The 21,494-nt window shown below is 33.6% G+C and overlaps 1 protein-coding gene across 10 annotated transcripts in view; it reads right to left on the bottom strand.

Moving 5' to 3' along the window:
* LRBA (LPS responsive beige-like anchor protein) overlaps nucleotides 1-21,494 on the bottom strand; it is a 635,991-nt gene that overhangs the window by 385,376 nt on the left and 229,121 nt on the right. For all 10 annotated transcript variants that reach the window (XM_076010592.1, XM_076010588.1, XM_076010587.1 and 7 more), the window contains one exon: nucleotides 18,302-18,366. In XM_076010592.1, the coding sequence (XP_075866707.1) occupies nucleotides 18,302-18,366 (65 nt within the window). The remainder of the gene's footprint in view (nucleotides 1-18,301; nucleotides 18,367-21,494) is intronic.

The raw sequence follows: 21,494 nt of genomic DNA, 5'->3' as shown, positions 1-21,494 counted from the left end.
ATTTAATATCAATATATTGCCTTACACACTCAAACATTAATTGAATTGATTAGTCAATGGCTCACCATCCTCCCAGTTTCAATCTAGTAACCTCAAAGTTATTCTAGTCTCCCCCTCTTACCTACCACCTTCCTCCAGGTCCCTCCCTAATCAATCAGCTAATTTTGTCAATATTTCCTTTGTAATAATTCCAAATTAAATTTATGCTATTTCATAGCCAATGTCCTAAAAATCAAGGCTTCATCATTTCATCCACAGTATAACTAAGTCTTCTGAGTGCTTACTCTGATCTTCTAACATTTTTGTCCCCTTGCCTTTTAAAATACCATCAAACATCTATTCAACACCTATTACCCTTACAAAGACTAGGCTAAGCACTGGAGATAAACTTTCATTATATTTTGGTTGAGGAAAAAGAAACTACACTGAAGTCCTATCCATCCAGCTTTAAACTCTAATATAAGTGCTGGTGGTAGACATACCCTAGTGACCTTCAGTGAGTTCTGGCCTTTTATGATCCCATCCTTTTGAGTTCAAGCTGGACATAATCTAGTATTTGCTTCGAGCAAATAGAATATGATAAAGACAATGTGATCATCATTCCTTAATTAGGTACTTTACATGGCAAAGGTGATGGGATATTCACGTTGGTATTTATGTAATATAATAAAGCTCTACTTTAGCATACCAGAAGAGAATGGATTATCTCGCCAGCCTTAAAGAAGTAAGCCACCAGGTTGTGAGAATGCCAGGTGACAGGGAAGTATGAGCAGCCTGTAGGAGCTGAGATGGTCCCACCCCCCGAAACAGCAAGAAAATGGGGGACCTCAGTCCTACAAGTGTAATGAACTGAATTCTGTGAAGAACTATGTAAACCGATAAAAAAAATTCCAAGTTTCAGAAAGGAATGCAACTTGGCTAACACCTTTATTGCAGATTCATAAAACTTTAAGCAGAAGATCCAGCTAAGCTGAGCCCAAACTTCTGACACATGGAAACTGTAAGATAGCAAATGTATGTTGTTTTGAGCAGAATTTGTGGTAATTTGTGTTATGTAATAAATAATACAAGTACAATAAGAACATAATCCACTTCCTATTTGTAGTTCATCATTATGAGCTACTCAAGTTGCAAAAAGCTCCAATAGAGAACTAGAGCATAAAGATGGGTCTTAAATAAAGGGCAAAAGCAACAAAAAGAGAAAAAGACATTCTTGACAACAGTATGAACAAAGTTATGAAGAGAAAAAAAATTGTGTTATATTTTTAAGAGAACCAAAACACTCCTTCCTTGCCATTTAGTTTTCAAGGTGTCCATTTACTGCCAAATAGATAGATACAGATAGATAGATACATACATACAGACAGACAGACAATTTTCTGTCTCAATGCTTTTCATTCTTCTGTCTGTGAGGCATAAAAATAATCATGTAACACTTTAAATAATGAAGCAACAAATAAAAGCTCCCAAGCCTCTTTCCTGCCTATTTTTCAGAATAAGTTAACACCATTAACAGTTTATGGTTCTGTCCTTACATTTTTCTAAATTTACAGAAACATGTATGGTATTTAGCAGGATCTCAAAGAGATAGTTGTACACCCATGTTCATTGCAGCATTATCTGTAACACCCAAAAGGTAGAAGCAATCCAAGTGTCCATCAACAGATAAATGTATAAATGTATAAATGAAATGTGGTATACACATATAATGGAATATTATTGAGCCTTAAAAAGGAAGGAAATTCTGATACAGGCTACAACATGGATGAACCTTGAAGATAACATGCTAAATGAAAAAAGCCAGATACCATATAACACATACTGTGTGACTCCATTTATATAAGTTACCTAGAGTAGTCAAATTCACAGAGACAAAGTTGAATGGTGGTTGCCAGGGGCTGGGAAGAGGGAGGAATGGGGAGTCAATATTAGATGAGTAAGAGTTTCTATTATGCAAAACGAAAAGAGTTCTGGAAATGGATAGTGGTAATGGTTGCACAACAATGTAAATGTATTATACTTAATGCCACTGAACTGTACACTTTTAAATGATTAATGTTAAGTTAATCATAACATAATTATATGTTAAGTATATTTTGCCATAATTTTTAAAAGTAAATATTTTTTTAAAAAGAACACTTAAGGCCAGGCGCGGTGGCTCACGCCTGTAATCCTAGCTCTCTGGGAGGCCAAGGCGGGCGGATTGCTCGAGGTCAGGAGTTCGAAACCAGCCTGAGCAAGAGCAAGACCCCGTTTCCACTATAAATAGAAAGAAATTAATTGGCCAACTAATATATACAAAAAATTAGCCGGGCATGGTGGCGAATGCCTGTAGTCCCAGCTACTTGGGAGGCTGAGGCAGGAGGATTGCTTGAGCCAGGAGTTTGAGGTTGCTGTGAGCTAGGCTGACGCCACGGCACTCACTCTAGCCTGGGCAACAAAGCGAGACTCTGTCTCAAAAAAAAAAAAAAAAAAAAGAACACTTAAGTTAAATGTTACTGTAAACCATTCCCCCCAAATCAAGTCATATCATGCCATTCCTCTGTTTAAAACTCCACAATATATTCTTACTGAAAAAGATTTAATGCAAATTTCTTAACACAACTTACTTCTCTGGCATTTCCAAATATTATTCTCTTCCTTGCTCATATTCTTCCAGCCATCCTGATGCCTTCAATTTGTTTCAACAGCAAATTGTTCCTTCCCTAAGACCTTTGATCTTACTGTGTCCTCATCTTAAAATGTGATCTAGATCTCAATATGGTTAGCTACTTCTCTTTATTCAAACCAATTGTCTCTCTTCACAAATCTTTTCTAAACACTCCATGTTGGCTGCCCTATAAGCCTTCCCCTCTTTACTCTTATCGTTTTTTGTTTTCTTCTACTATCTGAATTGTCTTATTCTGTTTATTTGCTCTCTTCCCTATGACCTCACAGACCTATTCACAGCTACATGCTCAGACTCCAGAACAGTACCTAGCTCATAGAATATAATCCATAAACAGGTACTGAATGAATGATAGAAATGAGTGTTATAAACCACTCTCCAATTTATTTTTTCTCCTTTCTTTATATCTCAAACCTTAATTTCTTAAGACTTAATTCAATCCTCTTTCCCTCTAAGAAATACTCTGCAATTCTATCCTACACAGACCTTTATTTTATATCAATCTTATAGCTAGTGCTTATTATAGATATAGCATATATTATCCTTATTTATTTGTATCTTACAAAAATTCTGTTAGAATTCTATGAGTATTACTATTTTCCCAATCAGACCACACAACTTATTGAAGGAAGAACATCTTTTAGTTATTCTTCTTCTTCAATCAACCATAACATCTAAAACCTACTACTCAGTAGGCTGTACCCAATCATTATTTGATGAATGGATAGTTTGTAGAAATACTTCAAACCAAATATTCTCAAGTATCTAAATTTATCTAAGCAATTAACAGCAAAACCCTAGAGCTTTTAGAGTAGACTTAACTATATTACAAATGTAAGTTTGAAATATTTTCATTGCATAATGCAAAATGATTACCATCTAATCTTATATAAGATAATAAAAATTGCTTTTTTTCTTTTGTATTTCAGCATATTATGGGGGTATAAAAATTGATTAGGATGTAGGCAAAGGATTTAATAATACTTACATAGAAGGGAAGCATATATTTGTTTTCACAATTTACAAAATGTTTTTAAGTCAGTGTCTCAGAAGGTCCTGACTTACATACCTCCTCCCATTTATTTTAAATATACACACAAATATGATTTGTCCTTTAAGAAAAACATAAAAATGCCTTCAAAACCAAAGCAAATAAGATACCTAAATGAATTTTTTCTTGCTTTTCTACAGGGCTGGTTTTTTCCCATCTATATGCTTATTTTCCTAAATATACAAATGATATAATATTTAGCAACAGCAATTTTATCTAACGATCATGCAAAGTGTTATTTCAAGCAAAGAATTAAAGGTAAATTAAAGTCTTAATTATAATAAGCAGTCTCAAAATGTTGGGTTTACTGCAAAGTAGATCAAATATCTCTAAATGCCGAGGACAAAATGATTCACATATTTTAATATTAAGAAGAAAAACTACATATAATTTATACCTACAGTGCAAAGAGGAAGGAAAAAAAAACGCTTATGTCAGCCTTAGGAAACAAACAGCCCTATCAAGTGACCAACTAGAAAAGATTCACACTAGAGGCTCAATAAATAACAGTAATGATGACAACCATCTCCCATAACTACATTACGGCCCATTGTCCACATCTGATTATACTAGTCTAGACCTTGGGTAAGCACATACACACATTTTCACCAAGAGTTTTCCAATATTACTGTTCTGTTTCCTGGGCTTTCTGTGACCCCCATTAGCAGCAACTGTCAGATTTTCACTACTAAACATCATCACTGATGAGAAAGGAAAGTTACCGTTTTTCTGTACCCTAATAATTGAGAATGTATAAGTAATGTTCCTGAATTGGCAATCCTTCTAACATTGTAATTTCTATAGAATTAACTATAGAGAACAGTCACAGACTGAAAATGAGGGTGAAATTGTTTCCAAAGATTTCCTTCAGGAATATAAGAAATACTAAAGCCTCACTTCTCAGACTATCATCTCCATAAATTAATATAGCCCTTATTCTTACAGTGAAAATTATTGCCTAACTCTCCATGTACCTGCCTCTCTGCTCACCTCTCCCTCCCACTTCCCTCCCTCCCTTTCTCACTTCCCACACACAAACAAGTACAGCATATTCAATAATACCACAAAAATCCTTAAATTGGTATCTCTACTCCTCTCTGAGTTAAAACCTCTCAGTAACAATTGTGAATGAGACGGAAAGGTTCTAACATTCCAGAATACACAAGCCTAAAATCTTAGAAAGAACAGAATGGTGACTGACAGAAGACTATGTAAAACAAACAACAACAACAAAATTTTTTTTTTTTACTTTTTTAATGGGCTTCATAAACATTTAAGGCCGGCATAGCTCTTTCTCAGCTGAGATCTCTCCAAGATAGTATCCACTTCTTCCAGAAAGCTATATCCTTGAATAGGAAGACTACAATGTATCCATGTACTTTGCTATAATTATTAACAGAATGGAAATAGCAAATACTCCATAAAGTTATTTCTTCCTAAGAATATAAAAGCCCAGTAACATAAATGTCAAATTTAATATAAATGTTACATCCTGACATCAATCTGTTTTTCCACACTTATTTTATACAATAACACCTAGTCTAGCATTTTTAAACAACTCATGGTATTATAGAGGCTAGAATGGAAGCAAAAGGGCCAGGTTGCAAACTGGCATAGTCTAGATGAAAAAAAGTCTTAGGACTGTAAAATAACTTGTTCTCAAGAATGTTCTTATAAAAAGAGAGTAAAATGTAGAAAAGCAAAATCACTGAGGGAAATGGCTGGGTGGCTCACTACTTGGAATTCAGGTTAGCATTTCTCTGTTACATGTCTATACCAATTCAATCCAAGGTTAGAGTAAAGAGTGATGAAAAAAGTCTCTTCTTAACTAACCTTTGGAACAATGACCTCTGACTCTACCCCCAAATGAGATCATATCCAAACAAATGTGTATATTATTTACCTGAGCTGGGTGCAATGGCACATGCCTATAGTCCAAGCTACTTGGGAGGCTGAGGAAGGAGGATCACTTGAACCCAGGAATTACAGTCTAGCCTGGGCAACATAGTGAGACCCCCATCTCTAAAAAATTATTTTTAATTAAAAAATATTTAATTGTGGTTTTTCTATAAAGTATCTTACTACACATATAATTTAAAAATTTTAACTAGAAAGCATATGGCTCTTTACATAACACTCCAGGGTTTCCAAGAGATAATCTCTACTTCAATTCAAATTTTGTCTTCCATAATACAGACAAGAATATATTCTAGTCATGCTGTTCACTTAAGTGTAATAAATACCTTTGTCTTTTTAACTAAAATATAACCCATATCCAAAATACAAATGATAATGGCCAAAGGGGTCAGAATAATGAAATGTCTTTTGGTCTCTCTACCTTTTCCTTTTCACCTCCCTTCCATTTATTCTTCTTCAGTCATTCCACAAAAATTAGTAGTCTATGATATTTAGAGAAGGGAAGGAGCTTGCTGGAGCTTGCTCAGAAAGCAGATGTGCAATCTAAGCAGTTGGATTTTGAAGAGAGAGACCAGTGTATTAATACTAGAAATACTAGATCTTTCATGAGGACTATTTATATATTCATATACAAGTCTGAGTTATTGCTGTAATAAGCAGATACTGACTGTCTCTAGAGGATAATTAAGCAATGTGCCCAACAGTATGTGGGATAATCTGCCCTTTCTGTGCTTTCCAAGGATGGGGAAAGGAGAAGAGTTGCAGCAGCAGGTTTAAGAGTAAAATCCTAGGAGGCTATGAAAGTTCTCAAAATGTATTTTTAGTAAACTAAACAAATACTATAATTATGGGTCATTTTAATTACTTATTTATTTAACAAATTATAGGATTTAAGATGTGAATTTAAAACTTAACATTTTTAACAAATATTATATCTTTAAACTAGGTTTCATAGTCTATTACTTCTCTGATTTTTACCATCAAACATTTAAACAATTGTACCAGCCAGTGAAACGATGTCTGTTTTTTACTTTAAAACATAAATGAAATAGGAACAATGAGCAGAAATTAAGAGAAAAAAATTAAGAAAATCAGTAACAAGAATGACAGGAAACTGCACAGAATTTTTAACATTTTAAGCTATCAAAATTTTACTGATAGGAATTTACACTGATTTTTAAAAATTCTAGAGAGCAATATCAAAAACAGGACCACCTAAATATATAAAATATGCAAGATGATAAATATTTATCCAACACATTTTTCCCTTTAAGTAAGAGATACACAGTTGTTAGGTAGATAGTGAGAGATTCTAGGTCTCCTAGAGATGAAAGTGGGTGCTGCTGCCCCCATCTTTGTCCTGCCCAACTCTAATTCTCCATATCTGGAGGAGGAGGGAATACCCTATGAATCTGCCAATCAGAAATTGAAGCACCAGCTGCAAAAGAATGCAGAGGACGCTCTACCCCACAGACCAAGTCACATGGGTACCATAAAGCCTGGAAAGTGACCTGGAACCCACGTATAGTTAAGGCTCAGGTCATGTGACTCCCAACTATCTAATCAAAGTGGTTCCATGGTGACCTCTAAACCACGAGGAAGGTCCTATAAAATAAGACACAGACCATAGCCTTGAGCTCTCTTTTTGCCCTTCCTTTTGCATGCCCTACTGCAACAATGACATAATCCATGGCGTATGTAACATGCTCTGTAAACCTGTATCTTGCTCTTGCCCTATAATCCTTTCTCTCCTCAATAAACCTCATGTTCGTGCTTGCCTAACTTTGGCGTGTCTGGTCATTCTTTGACCATGGGTAGGCCAAGAACGGACAGTTTCAGAATAAAACCTGACACAAACAAATGAAGTTATAAGACAGAAATCTAATGGTCAAAAAATCATTACAAATTTCATTGATTAAAGTCTCAGAGAGCAGCTGGCCTGATCACAGGTACTTAGAATAAAATATGGAGCTTAAAATGCTCTAAAATTTTTGTTGAAGAAATCAAAAGCAGGCTGGCAGGAAGGAAGGAGGCAACCTAGCAGCCAGATCTATTTCTGCCAGCAAAATTAAAATCAATATTGAGATACTAAATTTTTTACAAGTAATGTCACCAAAATCTCTAAAAATAAGGAAGGCAAAATATGCAATTGAAACTCCTTCTTTATCCAAATGAGAAAAGATATAAGATTCACTGGCAAAGAACTGAATTGTAAAATGTAAGCAACAGTGTTATTGGAATTAGTTTAATTAAATATATGTTTTAATTCAATTCAATAGATTTTAAAGGTGAAGAAAAAAAATACAGCCAAATCAAATACACAAATCAACTGAAGCCCAATCAATATATATAATAATGTAACCTACCACATTTGAATTTAGTAAAACACTTGAACCCTCAGATTTTATTCAAGAGGGTAAAGGCAATGGTGATAACTATGTATTATTTTCTATTAATGTGGTGCTACAGCGTCACAGTCTAAAAGGCAGCTTTAATATTGTTTTTTTTTTCTTTGAAATTTTTTCCTTTAATACAAAAATCCCAGATACACTTTTATGTCCTAGAGTAAACCAACTACAGAAGGAAGTGAATCCCCTCAAGGGGAGCTTTACTATTCTTAAAGAATTTAAGATTATTTGTTTAAAGAAAGTTATGCCTTTCAAAAATGATAAAACTGTTTTAGATCAATTACTTGCATATTTAAAAAGTAAACAGAGCCAAAAGTGGTGGCTCAAGCCTATAATCCTAGCACTTTTGGGAGGTGGAGGCAGGAAGATCACTTGAGGCCAGGAGTTTGAGCCTGCAGTGAGCTATGATGACAACACAGCACTCTAGCTCAGGGGCAACATATGGAGACTTTGTCACCTACCACCCAAGGGGAAAAAAAGTAAATAGAGATTATAATGATTTAGGAAATCATAAAACATTCATAAACAAAAATATATCACTCAGGAATAACAATGTTATTGCTCATAAAATGTGAAAATTTAATGATTTAAACTGAAATCATTTATTATTTGTATTTTTTTTCCTCTTGGTAAAAGTCATTAAAGATATGTCATTTGATTATGTCAGTGATTATTAATTGCTTTAGCTCTATAAAATAAATTAGTCCAAAATGAAATGTTGTTTACACAAAAAATACCAGTAATTGAACTCAAAAGTATTAAAACAGTGTATATATATATAGTATCTTATTAAACATGTATGTTAAAGGAAACATTTCTACCAAACAGCAATTACTTACCTCTGAATTAAGTAATTGATTTGTTAATGATACTCTTTAGGTCCCTCAAACCCTATGCTGTAGTCTGTCTATAAAGGTCTTCATGTTAGTTACACTAATAAAACATTAATCAGGGGCCAAATTTATAGCAGCTACTCTATAAATGAGGTCAAGGCAGGTCAGGGTACATAATAAGAAAAACAAGGTTGGTCTTTGCAGTAAAAAGAAAAACCATCATTACTATTCTTCTTGCCCCTGGGATTAGGTCTAGTAGCTAAACACTCCAAACTACTTCACAAACATATCCATTCCTTTGAGAACTCATTTAACCTCAAGGTACTGAATATTTATATAAATAAAAGGGAAGCAAAATCTACTGATTTAGAAAAATAACCCTCTCAATTGTTCCTTCAAAATATATTCTACCATCTAAAATAAAGTGAAAACAAAATTTCAAATGCTATCTCCATTATTTTCACTAATGAACCTTAGTTTTTGTTCTACCACTGTTTCTTTCAAACACTTACTTAGAAGGAACAGGCTGAGTTCTTTCCATAGGGTAAGCACTTAAGTAAAGAAGACAATTTCTAACCATGGGAGGCTAAAAATCTAAACAGAGAAAGATAAGCATAGGTAACAAATTAGAGAAAAGATATCATGAAAACAATAACAAATGATATATAAAAAATAAGTTATCCAAATGATTGTCTCCCCAAATAAAGATGATAATAATCAGCAATTCTGCATACAAACATTTGAGAATAACGTTGAGAGTTCATTTCTTCACAAAATGTAGAAAGTTTTTTTAAATGTAAATATTTTATTATATATATTTTCTTTTCTCTTGGTAAAAATCCTTAAAGAACTATCATGATTATTGTCAAGATTATCTCTATAAAATGAATTATGCTGAAGATGGAAAATTGTTTACATGAAAAATAATCAATAATTCAAATAAAAACTATTAAAGAATATTTTTACAGAGAAAATATCTTATCCATTAAACACAGATATTTAGTGAATTTGCCAGGCACTTCTCTAAGAAGCAAGGATACAACCACATACAAGAGACAAGAGGATTGTCTTTATAAAACAAATTTTACAGGAAGAGACAGACAATAAAGATAAATATCAGAGAGGAATAAGGAACATTAGAGAAAATTTTTTAAAGAAATGAGGTAAAAACCTGGATAACAGGTTTCAGGGAACATTTCTCTAAGGTGATATATGAATTGGGACTTAAATGACAAGGAACCAGAAATGTAAAGATTTAGGGACACTTAAGTACACGTATAGTAGTAACATTTGGTGTCAGGCAGGTGGGAAGGGGGGCCGAGGGGATGGGTCTATTAACACCTAATGGGTACAGTGCACACTGTCTGGGGGATGGACATGCTTGACACTCTGACTCGGGTGGAGCAAAGGCAACATATGCAACCTAAACATTTGCACTTCCATAATATGCTGAAATATAAATAAATGAATGAATGAATAAATGAAAAACTCTTAGAGGAAAGAAAGAGAAAACTAGAATCCAAAACTGCTGTGATATCTAAACGTGACTTATACTACAACCAAAACAGTCAGTGGAAACTGGCTGAGTAGGACCAGATGTTGGATTTAGCAGACAAATACTTCAAGACAACTCCTATAAATATGTTAAAAAAACTGGAGGCAATCCTTTAAAAATAAAAGGAAAGCATGATGGCAATGATTACACAAATAGGGAATGTAAACAATGAAAACAGAATCTATTAAAAATAACCAAATGGAAATTATTTCTAAAAGGACAACAGCCAAAAAGAAAAATTCCAGGTGAGATCACCAGGAAATCTGAGATGACACAAGAAAGAAGCAGTGAGCTTGAGAACAGAAATAGAGTTTATCCAATCGGAGAACAGAGAGAAAAAAAACTAAAGAAGAAAGAACAATGCCTCAGAGACTTGCCTGACATCAAGTGTACCAACATCTCTGTAATGGAGTTCTAGAAGAGGCAGTATGATTAAAAACAAACAAACAAACAAACAAACAAACAAACAAACAAAAGCACAGGGAAAAAAACAAAGACATAATAATGCCCCTAAATTTTCCAATTTATATGAAAAGTCAAGCAAGATAAACAATGCCAAGAACTGTGATGGGTTCTTAATTTACTTTGTAAACTTTGAAGCTTAATCTACTTGTAAACTAACAAGTTGGCTTACCACAGTGTCATGGCTGCTGACAGAAGATATGAGAATCCTGGGGTCAGAGACAAATAATAATCCATGATTCTCACAAATAGAAATAACCTGAGTATCAGCATTGTGCCATCACTGTCAAGCCCCAGTTCTCACAGAGTAACACAGATCTGGGAGACAACTGTATATGCAGTAAAATGTGTTGCAGGAGAGGAACTCTGAGCTTAGGGCACTTGAATCATCTCTAATGGCCAGTAGGCCTGTTCACCTTTGTTTCAGGGAGACATTATCAATACTATTATATACAGAAAGCAACCCTGCTATTTATTCCAAATGGAGACACTATTTCCATATTCCAAAGCTGTTTGCTATATGAACATCATTGAATGATAATGCAGAACAAAGGCATTTAGTGTCCCTACTTATGAGACATGCAGAAATGTGAAAGGTCAATGGAGAATTATCTATCAAAAAACACAAAAGAACCCTTCCCTAGACATATCACAGTGAAACTACTGCAAAACAAAGATATAGAAAAATGTTGAAAGTAGCAAAAGAAAAAAAAAATCATTCCTCATATACAGGGGAACAACACTGCAATTAAAGGCTGACTTCATATCAGAAAACATAAAGGCCACATTATATTCAAAATGCTGTAAAAACAAACACTGCCAACCAAGAACTTAAAATGCAACAAATGTACCTTTCCAAAATGGAAACAAACACTGTGGAGTAAAAAAGATCTGACAGTTCCTCTGATGGTTTTTCAAAAAGTTAAACACAGAGTTACCATATAACCCCAAAATTCTTCTACCGAGTACATACCCAACAGAAATGGAAGTTTAAGTCCATAAAAAAATACATATACAAATGCTCATAGAATCATTATTCACAATAGCCAGAGTAGAAAGAAATGTTCATCAACTGATAAATGGATGAATAAAATGACATATCCATAAAATGAAAAATTACTCAGCAATAAAAGGAATATGTTCTGGTACATGCTACAACATAGATGAACCCTGAAAACAGTGCAGGGAAAGAAGCCAGTTATAAAAGACCATATATTATGATTCCATTTATATAAAATATTCAGAAAAGATTGTGCTCAGTTAAAGTGTATCATGCAATCCTTAGAACAAACACTAAGAAAGTAATTCAAAAGTATAACAACAAAAAAGAGGAGGAACTAAATAGTACACTTAAAAATATTTGTTTAGAATTCAGTGCTGGCCAGATAACAAAAATAAATATGTTATGGACTAGAGTGCTAAGTCTGCTGCTTATACCTCAAAGTAGATCACTGTCTTTAAATGCAAGGCTAAGTGGCTAAGTTCATGATATAATGTCATATACATTCAACATAATTGCACTTTTACCTAAAAAATTTGGAATAAATGTTTTTAAAATTATTAAGGAATGCATTAAAATAGAAGTATGGCTATTACTGGGAAGTGACTTTTACACTCTTTTTCACTTGTTTTACCAATTTTCTGTAATACTTATAAAAGTATGAATTACTTTTGTGATTAAAAATTTAAATTTTGGCTACATAAGAAGTAAACTTAAAAAAGAAAATTAAAAAGATTTATTTAGCACAGGAAAACAGATATGAGGAATATATATTAATAAAAAACAAATATCAAGATGGTTGGTATAAATCCAACCATATCAATAATAAAACCAACTGGGAATGCACTAAACATGGACAGAGACTGGCAGACTGGATAATAAAGCAAGATACAACATTATGTTGTCTACAAGAGACACACTTTAGATTCAAAGACAAAAAAATTGAAGGTAAAAAGCATGAAAAAAACATGTAATATGCAAAGAATAATCAATAATCAATAATCAAAACTGAAATAGCTGTATTAGTATTAAATAAAACAGACTTGAACTAAAGAAACATTACTAGAAATAAAAAGATGCTTTATAATGATGAAAGGGTAAAAAAATAAGAAAGATATAATAATATAAATACATACGCACATTACAACAAAGAACTGAAGTACATAAAATAAAAACTGACAGAGCTAAAGGAAAAAATAGATAATTCAGCATAGTTAAGAATTTCAATATTTCAATCTTAATAATAGATAGAAAAACTAGATAATGTATCAGAAAGAATTTTTTGAAGAACTGAAGACATGAATGACACCATCAACCAACTTGACCTAAGTGATATTTACAGAACACACTATGTAACAAAAAGTAGAATACATATTCATTTCCAATAATATAGCTATAAACACCTATACTAGAAAAGAAGGAAGGTTAAATTAATAATCTAAGCTTCCACCTTCAGAAACTAGAAAAAGAGCAAACTAAATCCAAAGCAGCAGAAGGATGGAAATAATAAACACTGAAGCAGAAATAAATGAAATTTCAGAAAACACAGGAAAAAGAAAAAAATCAATTAAAAATAGTTGGTTCTTTGAAAAACAACAAAAACAACAAAATAATATAGCCAGACTTATTAAGAGCAAAAACACAAATTACCAGAATCAAGAATAAAAGAGAGACCATCACTAACAACCCTCCCAAAATAAAAAGGACTATAAGAGATTATTATGAACTCTGTCACACAATAAACAACTTAAATGGGCAAATTTCTAAACATATAGATTTCCACATTTGACTCAAAAAGTAATAAAAAATGTGAATAGACTTATAACAAGTAAAATAACTAAATAAGTAATTTAAATTTTTTCCATAAAGAAAATCCAGACTCAGGTGGCTTCCCTGCTAAATTCTATAAAATATTTATAAAAAATTGATATCAATCATTCACAAAATATTATCATTAAAGACAGGAGGAACCACTTCCCAACTCATTAAATGAGGCCAGTATTATCCTGACCACAAAACAAGACAGGAGAAAATATTTGCGAATCATGTATCTGATAAAGGACTTGTATCCAGAAACACATAAAGTACTTTTACAACTCAGATATCATACACTGAAATTTAAAAATGGGCAAAAGATGTGAACAGACATTTTTCAAAGAAGATACGTGAATAACCAATTAACACATGAAAATATTAAATATCATTAGTCATTAGGGAAATGCAAATAAAATGAGATAGCCACTGAGATGACTCTAATCAAAGGGACTGATGGCGCCAAGGGTGGACAATGACACATACAAGCTGGAAGCCTCATATGTAGCTGGTGGGAACATAAAATGGTATAGCCAGGATGGAAAACAGCTTGGGAACTTCTTGAAGCGCTAAACATAGACTTACCATTCAACACAGCAATTCTACTCCTAGATTTCTATCTAAGAGAAATACAAATCTAAGTCCATGCAAAGACTTGTATGCAAATACTAATAGCAGCATTGTTTATAATATCCAAAACCAGAAAGGAATTAAAATATCCATAAACTGGGGCATAAACAAAATGTGGTATATGCATACAATGTAATGCTATTTGCCAATAAAGAGGAATGAAATGCTCGTACATGCTACAATATGGATGAAATCATCAAGGATTATTATAGAAACAATGTTGTAGAAAGTAACAGTGATTCAAGAGCTAAAAATCACTGAGAAATAAAGAAAACTTTTATGCGGGCATATAGAAACACCAATAATAAGAGATAGTAAGTGATATCTAAAGACATGATGTTCAAGGTTGACCAAGATCCTGGTCTATCATTTCCCCAAACTGTCTTCCTTCTATCATCTTGTCCTCTCATCCTACCTCAGGCATTCGTTGCACGGTCATGTGCTAGACATTTTCAATAAATGAATGACCTTAGTTCTATTCATCCCACTCTCTAACTACTACCTCTCATGCTTACAGCTCACTCATCCTAGTATTCGAACTCTAACAGTCCTTAGCTCTCTAATCCATACATCCTATCATTTTCTGTAACAGTCACTCTCTTATTTGATACCCTGTCTCCTCTTTATCTAGCTTAATAATAATAACATTGTGGTTAATGATTATAATCCTTTCTTGCATAAATGTTTAACTCTCTTGACTTCACTCCCCTCATATTCACTTGACAAATCTAAATCCTTTTAAACCCAACTCTCATTCTACTTCCATTTTTACCTACAAGGCTCTGCAATTATATAAAAACGTCTTCTCATATGTTAGCATACATGGACCCATCCATGCTATACTTTAAGCCATTCCTTCCATTTGTATACAAATTTCCATACTCTCTAATTTACTGAAAAATTCACTCCAGAAAAACCTCCTTTCTCCTATATCAATTTCTCTACTCTCTAAATATTCATCCCTATCACCCTCAAACTATACTATCTTGCTCTCATTTTTGAAAAACCCTATTTTTCTTTATTTCCCCCCAAAAGCTATGACCCCTTTTTTGCTCCACCTCCTATAAAGAATAGTTTATACTCATGACCTCTAAATTTCTCTCTTCCCATTCTCCTATTCCCTCTTAAATCCACTGTAAACAGGCTTTTTTCCCCATATCACTTCCCCCCAAAACAACTCCTAAGTCAGAAACACCTCCCATGTTACTAAAGCCAGTGGTTAAATTTCAGTCATCACCCTCTTACCTTAAAATGAATTCATCTAGTTTCCAAGTATTAAACATTATCTATATGATTATTACACCCAAGTTTATATCTCTACTTTGGAGATATAACTAGCTACTGCCTATTTAACATCTCCACTTGGATTGTCTACAAGAGAATTCAAAATTAATATTTCCAAATTGAACTCCTTATCTTACTCAATAACCACTTCATCCAGTCTGTTCCATCATGTCTGACAGAAACACCATTCTTTTAGCTGCACAGGCTGAACATCTTAGAGTAATGCTTGACTCCTAGATTTCTCTCACAACCCACAACCAATCCATTAATATATCCTATCAGTTCTATCTTCAAAATATATTCATAATCCTACCATTTTTCACTTCCCCTACTGCTACTAGCCAAAATTATTTGTACCCCATATTACTTTGAAATTAAAAAAAGAACTAAAAATTTTAAACACTATAAATCATAGAAAATCCATTAGTGTTTTACAATAAGTAGAACAAGTATATATTCAATCAACAGCTCTTGCCACCTCTTTTATATATAAATTTTAATAGCATCCACCCAATACTTCAGTGTTGAAATCAGACAAGAGCTATGTATCTCTTGATAAATAGGCATTTTGAAATCTTTGCTAAAAGACTAAAGAATTAGTGGCTCATTGTTTGAGAAATATTTAATGATCACCTACTACTTGTCAGACTCCAGACTACATTTAGCACTATTTCTTATATGGACCATTTTAGTAGCCTTGCTGCTATTCTTGATTTCAATCAGGTCTCCTCTCCTTTAGCCCATTCTAAACATATCTGCCAATTATCTTACGAAAACCCAAATATCATAATAACTATTTTGCTTCAAATCTTCCAAGGTTCCCCATTTTAAATAAAAGTCTAAATATACTATATAGTAGGCCTTTGAGGATTGAGACACAAATTTTATTCCAACAACACCCCCTGAACACACACACACACACACACACACACACACACACACACACACACACACACTTACTTGAATATCCCCTATCACAATGTCTTCAGATATTCTGTTCCCTTTATTTGGAATGATTTTCACACAAGCATCCTTCAATTTATCCATAAATGCCACTTGTCTAATGTCAACATATGACTAACCCTACTCATCTTTGAATACATGTCTCAAGAAGTTTTACCTGGTTATTCCACAGTACATTTAAGTCTCCTTCTCCTTTTCTCTTAGTACTCTATAGTACCTTAGTACTGTTTATACCCTGTACTTACACACTTCTATATAATTGTAGGTTTATTTGTTTCCAATATAGTCAGTGAATACCTATAATTGCTTCTGAGGGAAAAAAATTTTAGTAGTATTTAAAATCAAATACAGTTATCAATGCTCTTGTCTCCCTTTTCTATAACATTAATAAGAGAGAGAGAACCTAGATTCCTAGTTACTAGTTCAAGTAGTTACCAGAGGACTGACAGTGTCATTCCTCTAACATTAGCCAAAACACTATAAACAAACATTGCTGAAAGAATAACTTTGCTCAGAATACTATTTCCAACGGCAGAAAATCACATCTTTCAATCTATACTGTGGGTCTTCAGTTCCATTAATGCAAAACCAATTACCCCAAAACAGAAAAAAACTGGTCTAGTCATCATTTCCTCAATTTACTTTTACCTTTTAATTTTTTCACTCTCTTAAATTTGTTTTCTCCCTTTTATCTCTCTTTTCATCCCTATACTTTCTTTCCTTCTCTTTCCTTCCACTGAATGTTCTTTATTTCAATTCTTCTGTTTCTGCTCTATAAGTGGACAACACACCTATTTATTCCCTTACCCCCTTTCTAATCACATCACAACACAAAACACAACTTGTTCCCCCACCCCCTTATAGCCAGCTCATAATATAATACAAACATCTAAATCTAATTTGGCTCTGTAAACATGAAACAACTTTATATTAATAAGGTCCAAATAAGTATGGCTTTTCCTAATATCTACAAATAGAATTATCAATTTACTTTTGCCAAATTCAACCATGCTCATATAAATACCAGAACCAATAAAAATACCAGAATCAATAAAAACCAGAACCTCATCAAGAAGCATGTAATTTTGCTGTTTTAGGAAGGTTCAAAAAAAAAAAAAGAAGCAAGTAATCATAAAATGGTTCAATCTTTTTTTTTTTTTGAGACAGAGTCTTACTGTGTTGCCCTGGCTAGAGTGCCATGGCATCAGCCTAGCTCACAGCAACCTCAAACTCATGGGCTCAAGAAATCCTTCTGCCTCAGCCTCCCAAGTAACTGGGACTATAGGCATGCGCCACCATGCCTGGCTAATTTTTTCTATATATTTTTAGTTAGCCAATTAATTTCTTTCTATTTTTAGTAGAGACAGGGTCTCGCTCTTGCTTAGGATGGTCTCAAACTCCTGACCTTGAGTGATCCACCCACCTCAGCCTCTCAGAGAAAATGGTTCAATCTTGATACATATGTAATAATCAACATGTGAGAGCTCCACTAAATTACTGATTGAAAAAAACAATAAATATATGCCTATGGGTATACTAAAAGCCCTGACTTCACCATTATACAATTTACCCATGTAACCAAAAAAAACCACTTGTACCCACTAAATCTATTGAAACAAAAAAATACAATATGCATAGAACCCAAAAATAGCAGTTCCTGTGAGAAAAATACAGTAAGATTTTTAAACTAAAATAAAAATGGATATAAAATAGATTACCTTCCTTCATTGACAAGTTCAATAAAAGCAAGACCAGCATTCTTCTGAATAGAATTCTGCCACTCCTAAAAAATAGCAAAAAATAGTTGAAGAAATTTCACTCAAGTTATTTCTTTTAAAACAACACTAATGAAAAACATTATCCATTTCAATTTTAGACCTTACCTCTTAAAGAAAAGTTCGATTAAACCACACAAATAGCTGATATTGAAAAGTACACTAAACAAGTTAGCAACAATTTAATTCAGCATAAACTAAATGAGCTTCTCCATTTTTATCCATATTTATACTTGTTTTGCTTTATACCATTATATACTAATTTAACTGAACTAACCTTGAAAGAAGGCAGCAAAGAAAACCAAGGACAAATATAGATTTTGTATTTGTATTCTCTGGTTATGATTTTGGTTTTTTTTTGTTGTTGTTTTTTTAATATATAACCCAAAATGAAGAGAAGAGAAAATTAAGTAGTTCAATAACCCTAACAAAAATAACATATTTTACCATAAAAACTGATGACTCATGACTGAGAACAACACAAGAAAAATCAGTGAATTGGGCTACACCAGTTTGGAGCTGGAAACCTGCAATTCATTGCCATCTGAATTAGTAATAGCTAGCATAAATTTACAAACTATATTCTTTCTTCATCAAAAATGTATCCATTAACCTTTATCCAGTAAAAACATATCCATTAAAAATCTGAGAAAGAAAATCAAATTTGTAGGGCATATACAAATGAAATTTTTAATCCTTATCTCAAAACATATAAAATAAGCATTAATACAGTAAGGAAAGACCTACATAATTGAAATATACCTAAATTTGAAAATTGCCACTGAATGCACTTGTGTGTATGTGTGTTTGTACATGTCTATATAAACAAACATGCACAGTTTAAGAACTGGAAGTATATAATCATTATGTTCCGTAACATTTCAGGAGCCCCTTGTAGTCTAACTACATAATATCCCTCCACTGATTTATTTTTGTTTTTCCATAAGTCCACGGTGAGCTACTTACCACTGTTCACCATAAACCATATTTGTATTTTCTAAATGTAATAACTTTAATAGGAGTTTAAAATTCCATGTAATTTCACCCTAATGACTATTCTGTTCCACTCCAAATTCTAATTTTTTTTTCAGCCTCATCGTTTCCCTTCTACTTTTTCCTTTTTATTCCCACCTTTGCACCACCTTCTTTTCTGTTTTGAAACTTTCAAGGTGGTTCTCAGGACTAAAATGATCACATGCCATGATTTTGTTGAAGGGTTCTATTTTATGAATAGCGTTCGTATGATCATGCTAACAGAACATATACAGTAGAATGTAAATTATATAGTCAGATATTGGAGGGTAGTCACTGGTTAGATGTACCAGAGAAGAAAAAGTAATATATTGATGAGGAAAAACAAGAAACAAAAAGTCATAAAATCCATGTTCTCATTCTGATTCTGACAATAACAGGATATATTCTTGGATAGATCATGCTATTTAAAACATCTGCAAGTCTTAAATACTCCCTTTAAAAAGTTTATTTCAGGTATGATATTTTATTCTTCTATATTTTACTAACATTTAAAAATTAGCGACTCATAAGTCTATAACATATTCTCTCTCAAAATTCACACTTATTTTGTATTTTACTGAAACTGTAAAATAAAGATACTGAATTTCTTTCAGGGAGGTAAATCAAATCAGGCATAAAATAGAAATATTGATCTAACTTAAAACTCATTTCTTTCCATCAAAACCAACAGGTAGTCCAAAGAGAAGCAAATTCCATGAAAGAGTATATTCCTGAGAGAAGAACATGTGCAACACCTTCCTCTCTTCTCAAAAGGTAGGAAGATGAACAAAAGCAGAAGCCTCAGATAAATTTTTTGATCCTGGTACTGAGAGTCCCACACCTCACTTCCCAAGCACATTGCAGGTAGATAACAAGACTCAAAGAGTTGCCCTAAACCTAAAAATGCACAAGAACAGAATAGAGACAAATTTAATGGCAGATGTACCTAAACAACCTCAAATTGTCTCATGTCCTAGGAAGACTCACAGAATTATCCTAGAAGGATGTACAAGTAGGTTAGGATTTAAGAGGATGAAGAGAACACAACTATGACCTTTGTGGATAGACAGCAAGTGATGAAAAGGGAGTATGATATCTCAATAGATGCCACAGCAAAAGAACAGGAGCATATGCTCACCTTCAGCTCTTACACCCAACATAGCACTCTTGGCAAACCAACTGGAAATTTAATGTAGCCCCAGTAGGAAGATGAGACAATAAATTGAAAGAGTTTTCATTTAGATGATTTAAGGAAAAATCTAAAAATGGAAATTAACCTTTAAAAAGATAAAATGAAGAAAGTTACTTTTCTTGCCAGAAAAAAAGAAATCAGTAAAAGAGGCACTAGTGTTTTATATATAAATTTTTTTGTTATTTTGCTTTCAAAAGTATCTGCCATCAAGAACAAGGGAAGGGCCGGGCGCTGTGGCTCACGCCTGTAATCCTAGCTCTTGGGAGGCCGAGGCGGGCGGATTGCTCAAGGTCAGGAGTTCAAAACCAGCCTGAGCAAGAGCGAGACCCCGTCTCTACTATAAATAGAAAGAAATTAATTGGCCAACTGATATATATATAAAAAATTAGCCGGGCATGGTGGCGCATGCCTGTAGTCCCAGCTACCCGGGAGGCTGAGGCAGAAGGATCACTCGAGCCCAGAAGTTTGAGGTTGCTGTGAGCTAGGCTGACGCCACGGCACTCACTCTAGCCTGGGCAACAAAGCGAGACTCTGTCTCAAAAAAAAAAAAAAAAAAAGAACAAGGGAAGGATGTTCCTTCTCACCACTGCTTTTCAACATCATTCTGGAAGTCCTGTCTAATGCAATAAGATAAGAAAAGTAAATGAAAAGTATATATATTGGGCCAGGCTTGGTGGCTCAAACATGTAATCCCAGCACTTTGGGAGGTCGAGCAATGAGGGAGAATCGATTGAGCCCAAGAGTTTGAGACCAGCCTGGGCAACATAGCAAGATCTCCTTTCTATAATAAAAAAATTAGCCAAGTTTGGTGCTGTGTGCCTATAGTCCTAGCTATTCCAGAGGCTCAAGTGGGAAGATCTCTTGAGCCCAAGAATTTGAAGTTGCAGTGAGTTATAATGACACCACTGCACTGTAAAATAGGCAACAGAG

The sequence above is a fragment of the Microcebus murinus genome, chromosome 15 (assembly GCF_040939455.1).
Source record: "Microcebus murinus isolate Inina chromosome 15, M.murinus_Inina_mat1.0, whole genome shotgun sequence".
Lineage (NCBI taxonomy): Eukaryota > Metazoa > Chordata > Mammalia > Primates > Cheirogaleidae > Microcebus > Microcebus murinus.
Note: the sequence above shows the minus strand (reverse complement) of the source record. Positions and strands in the feature narration are given on the sequence as shown.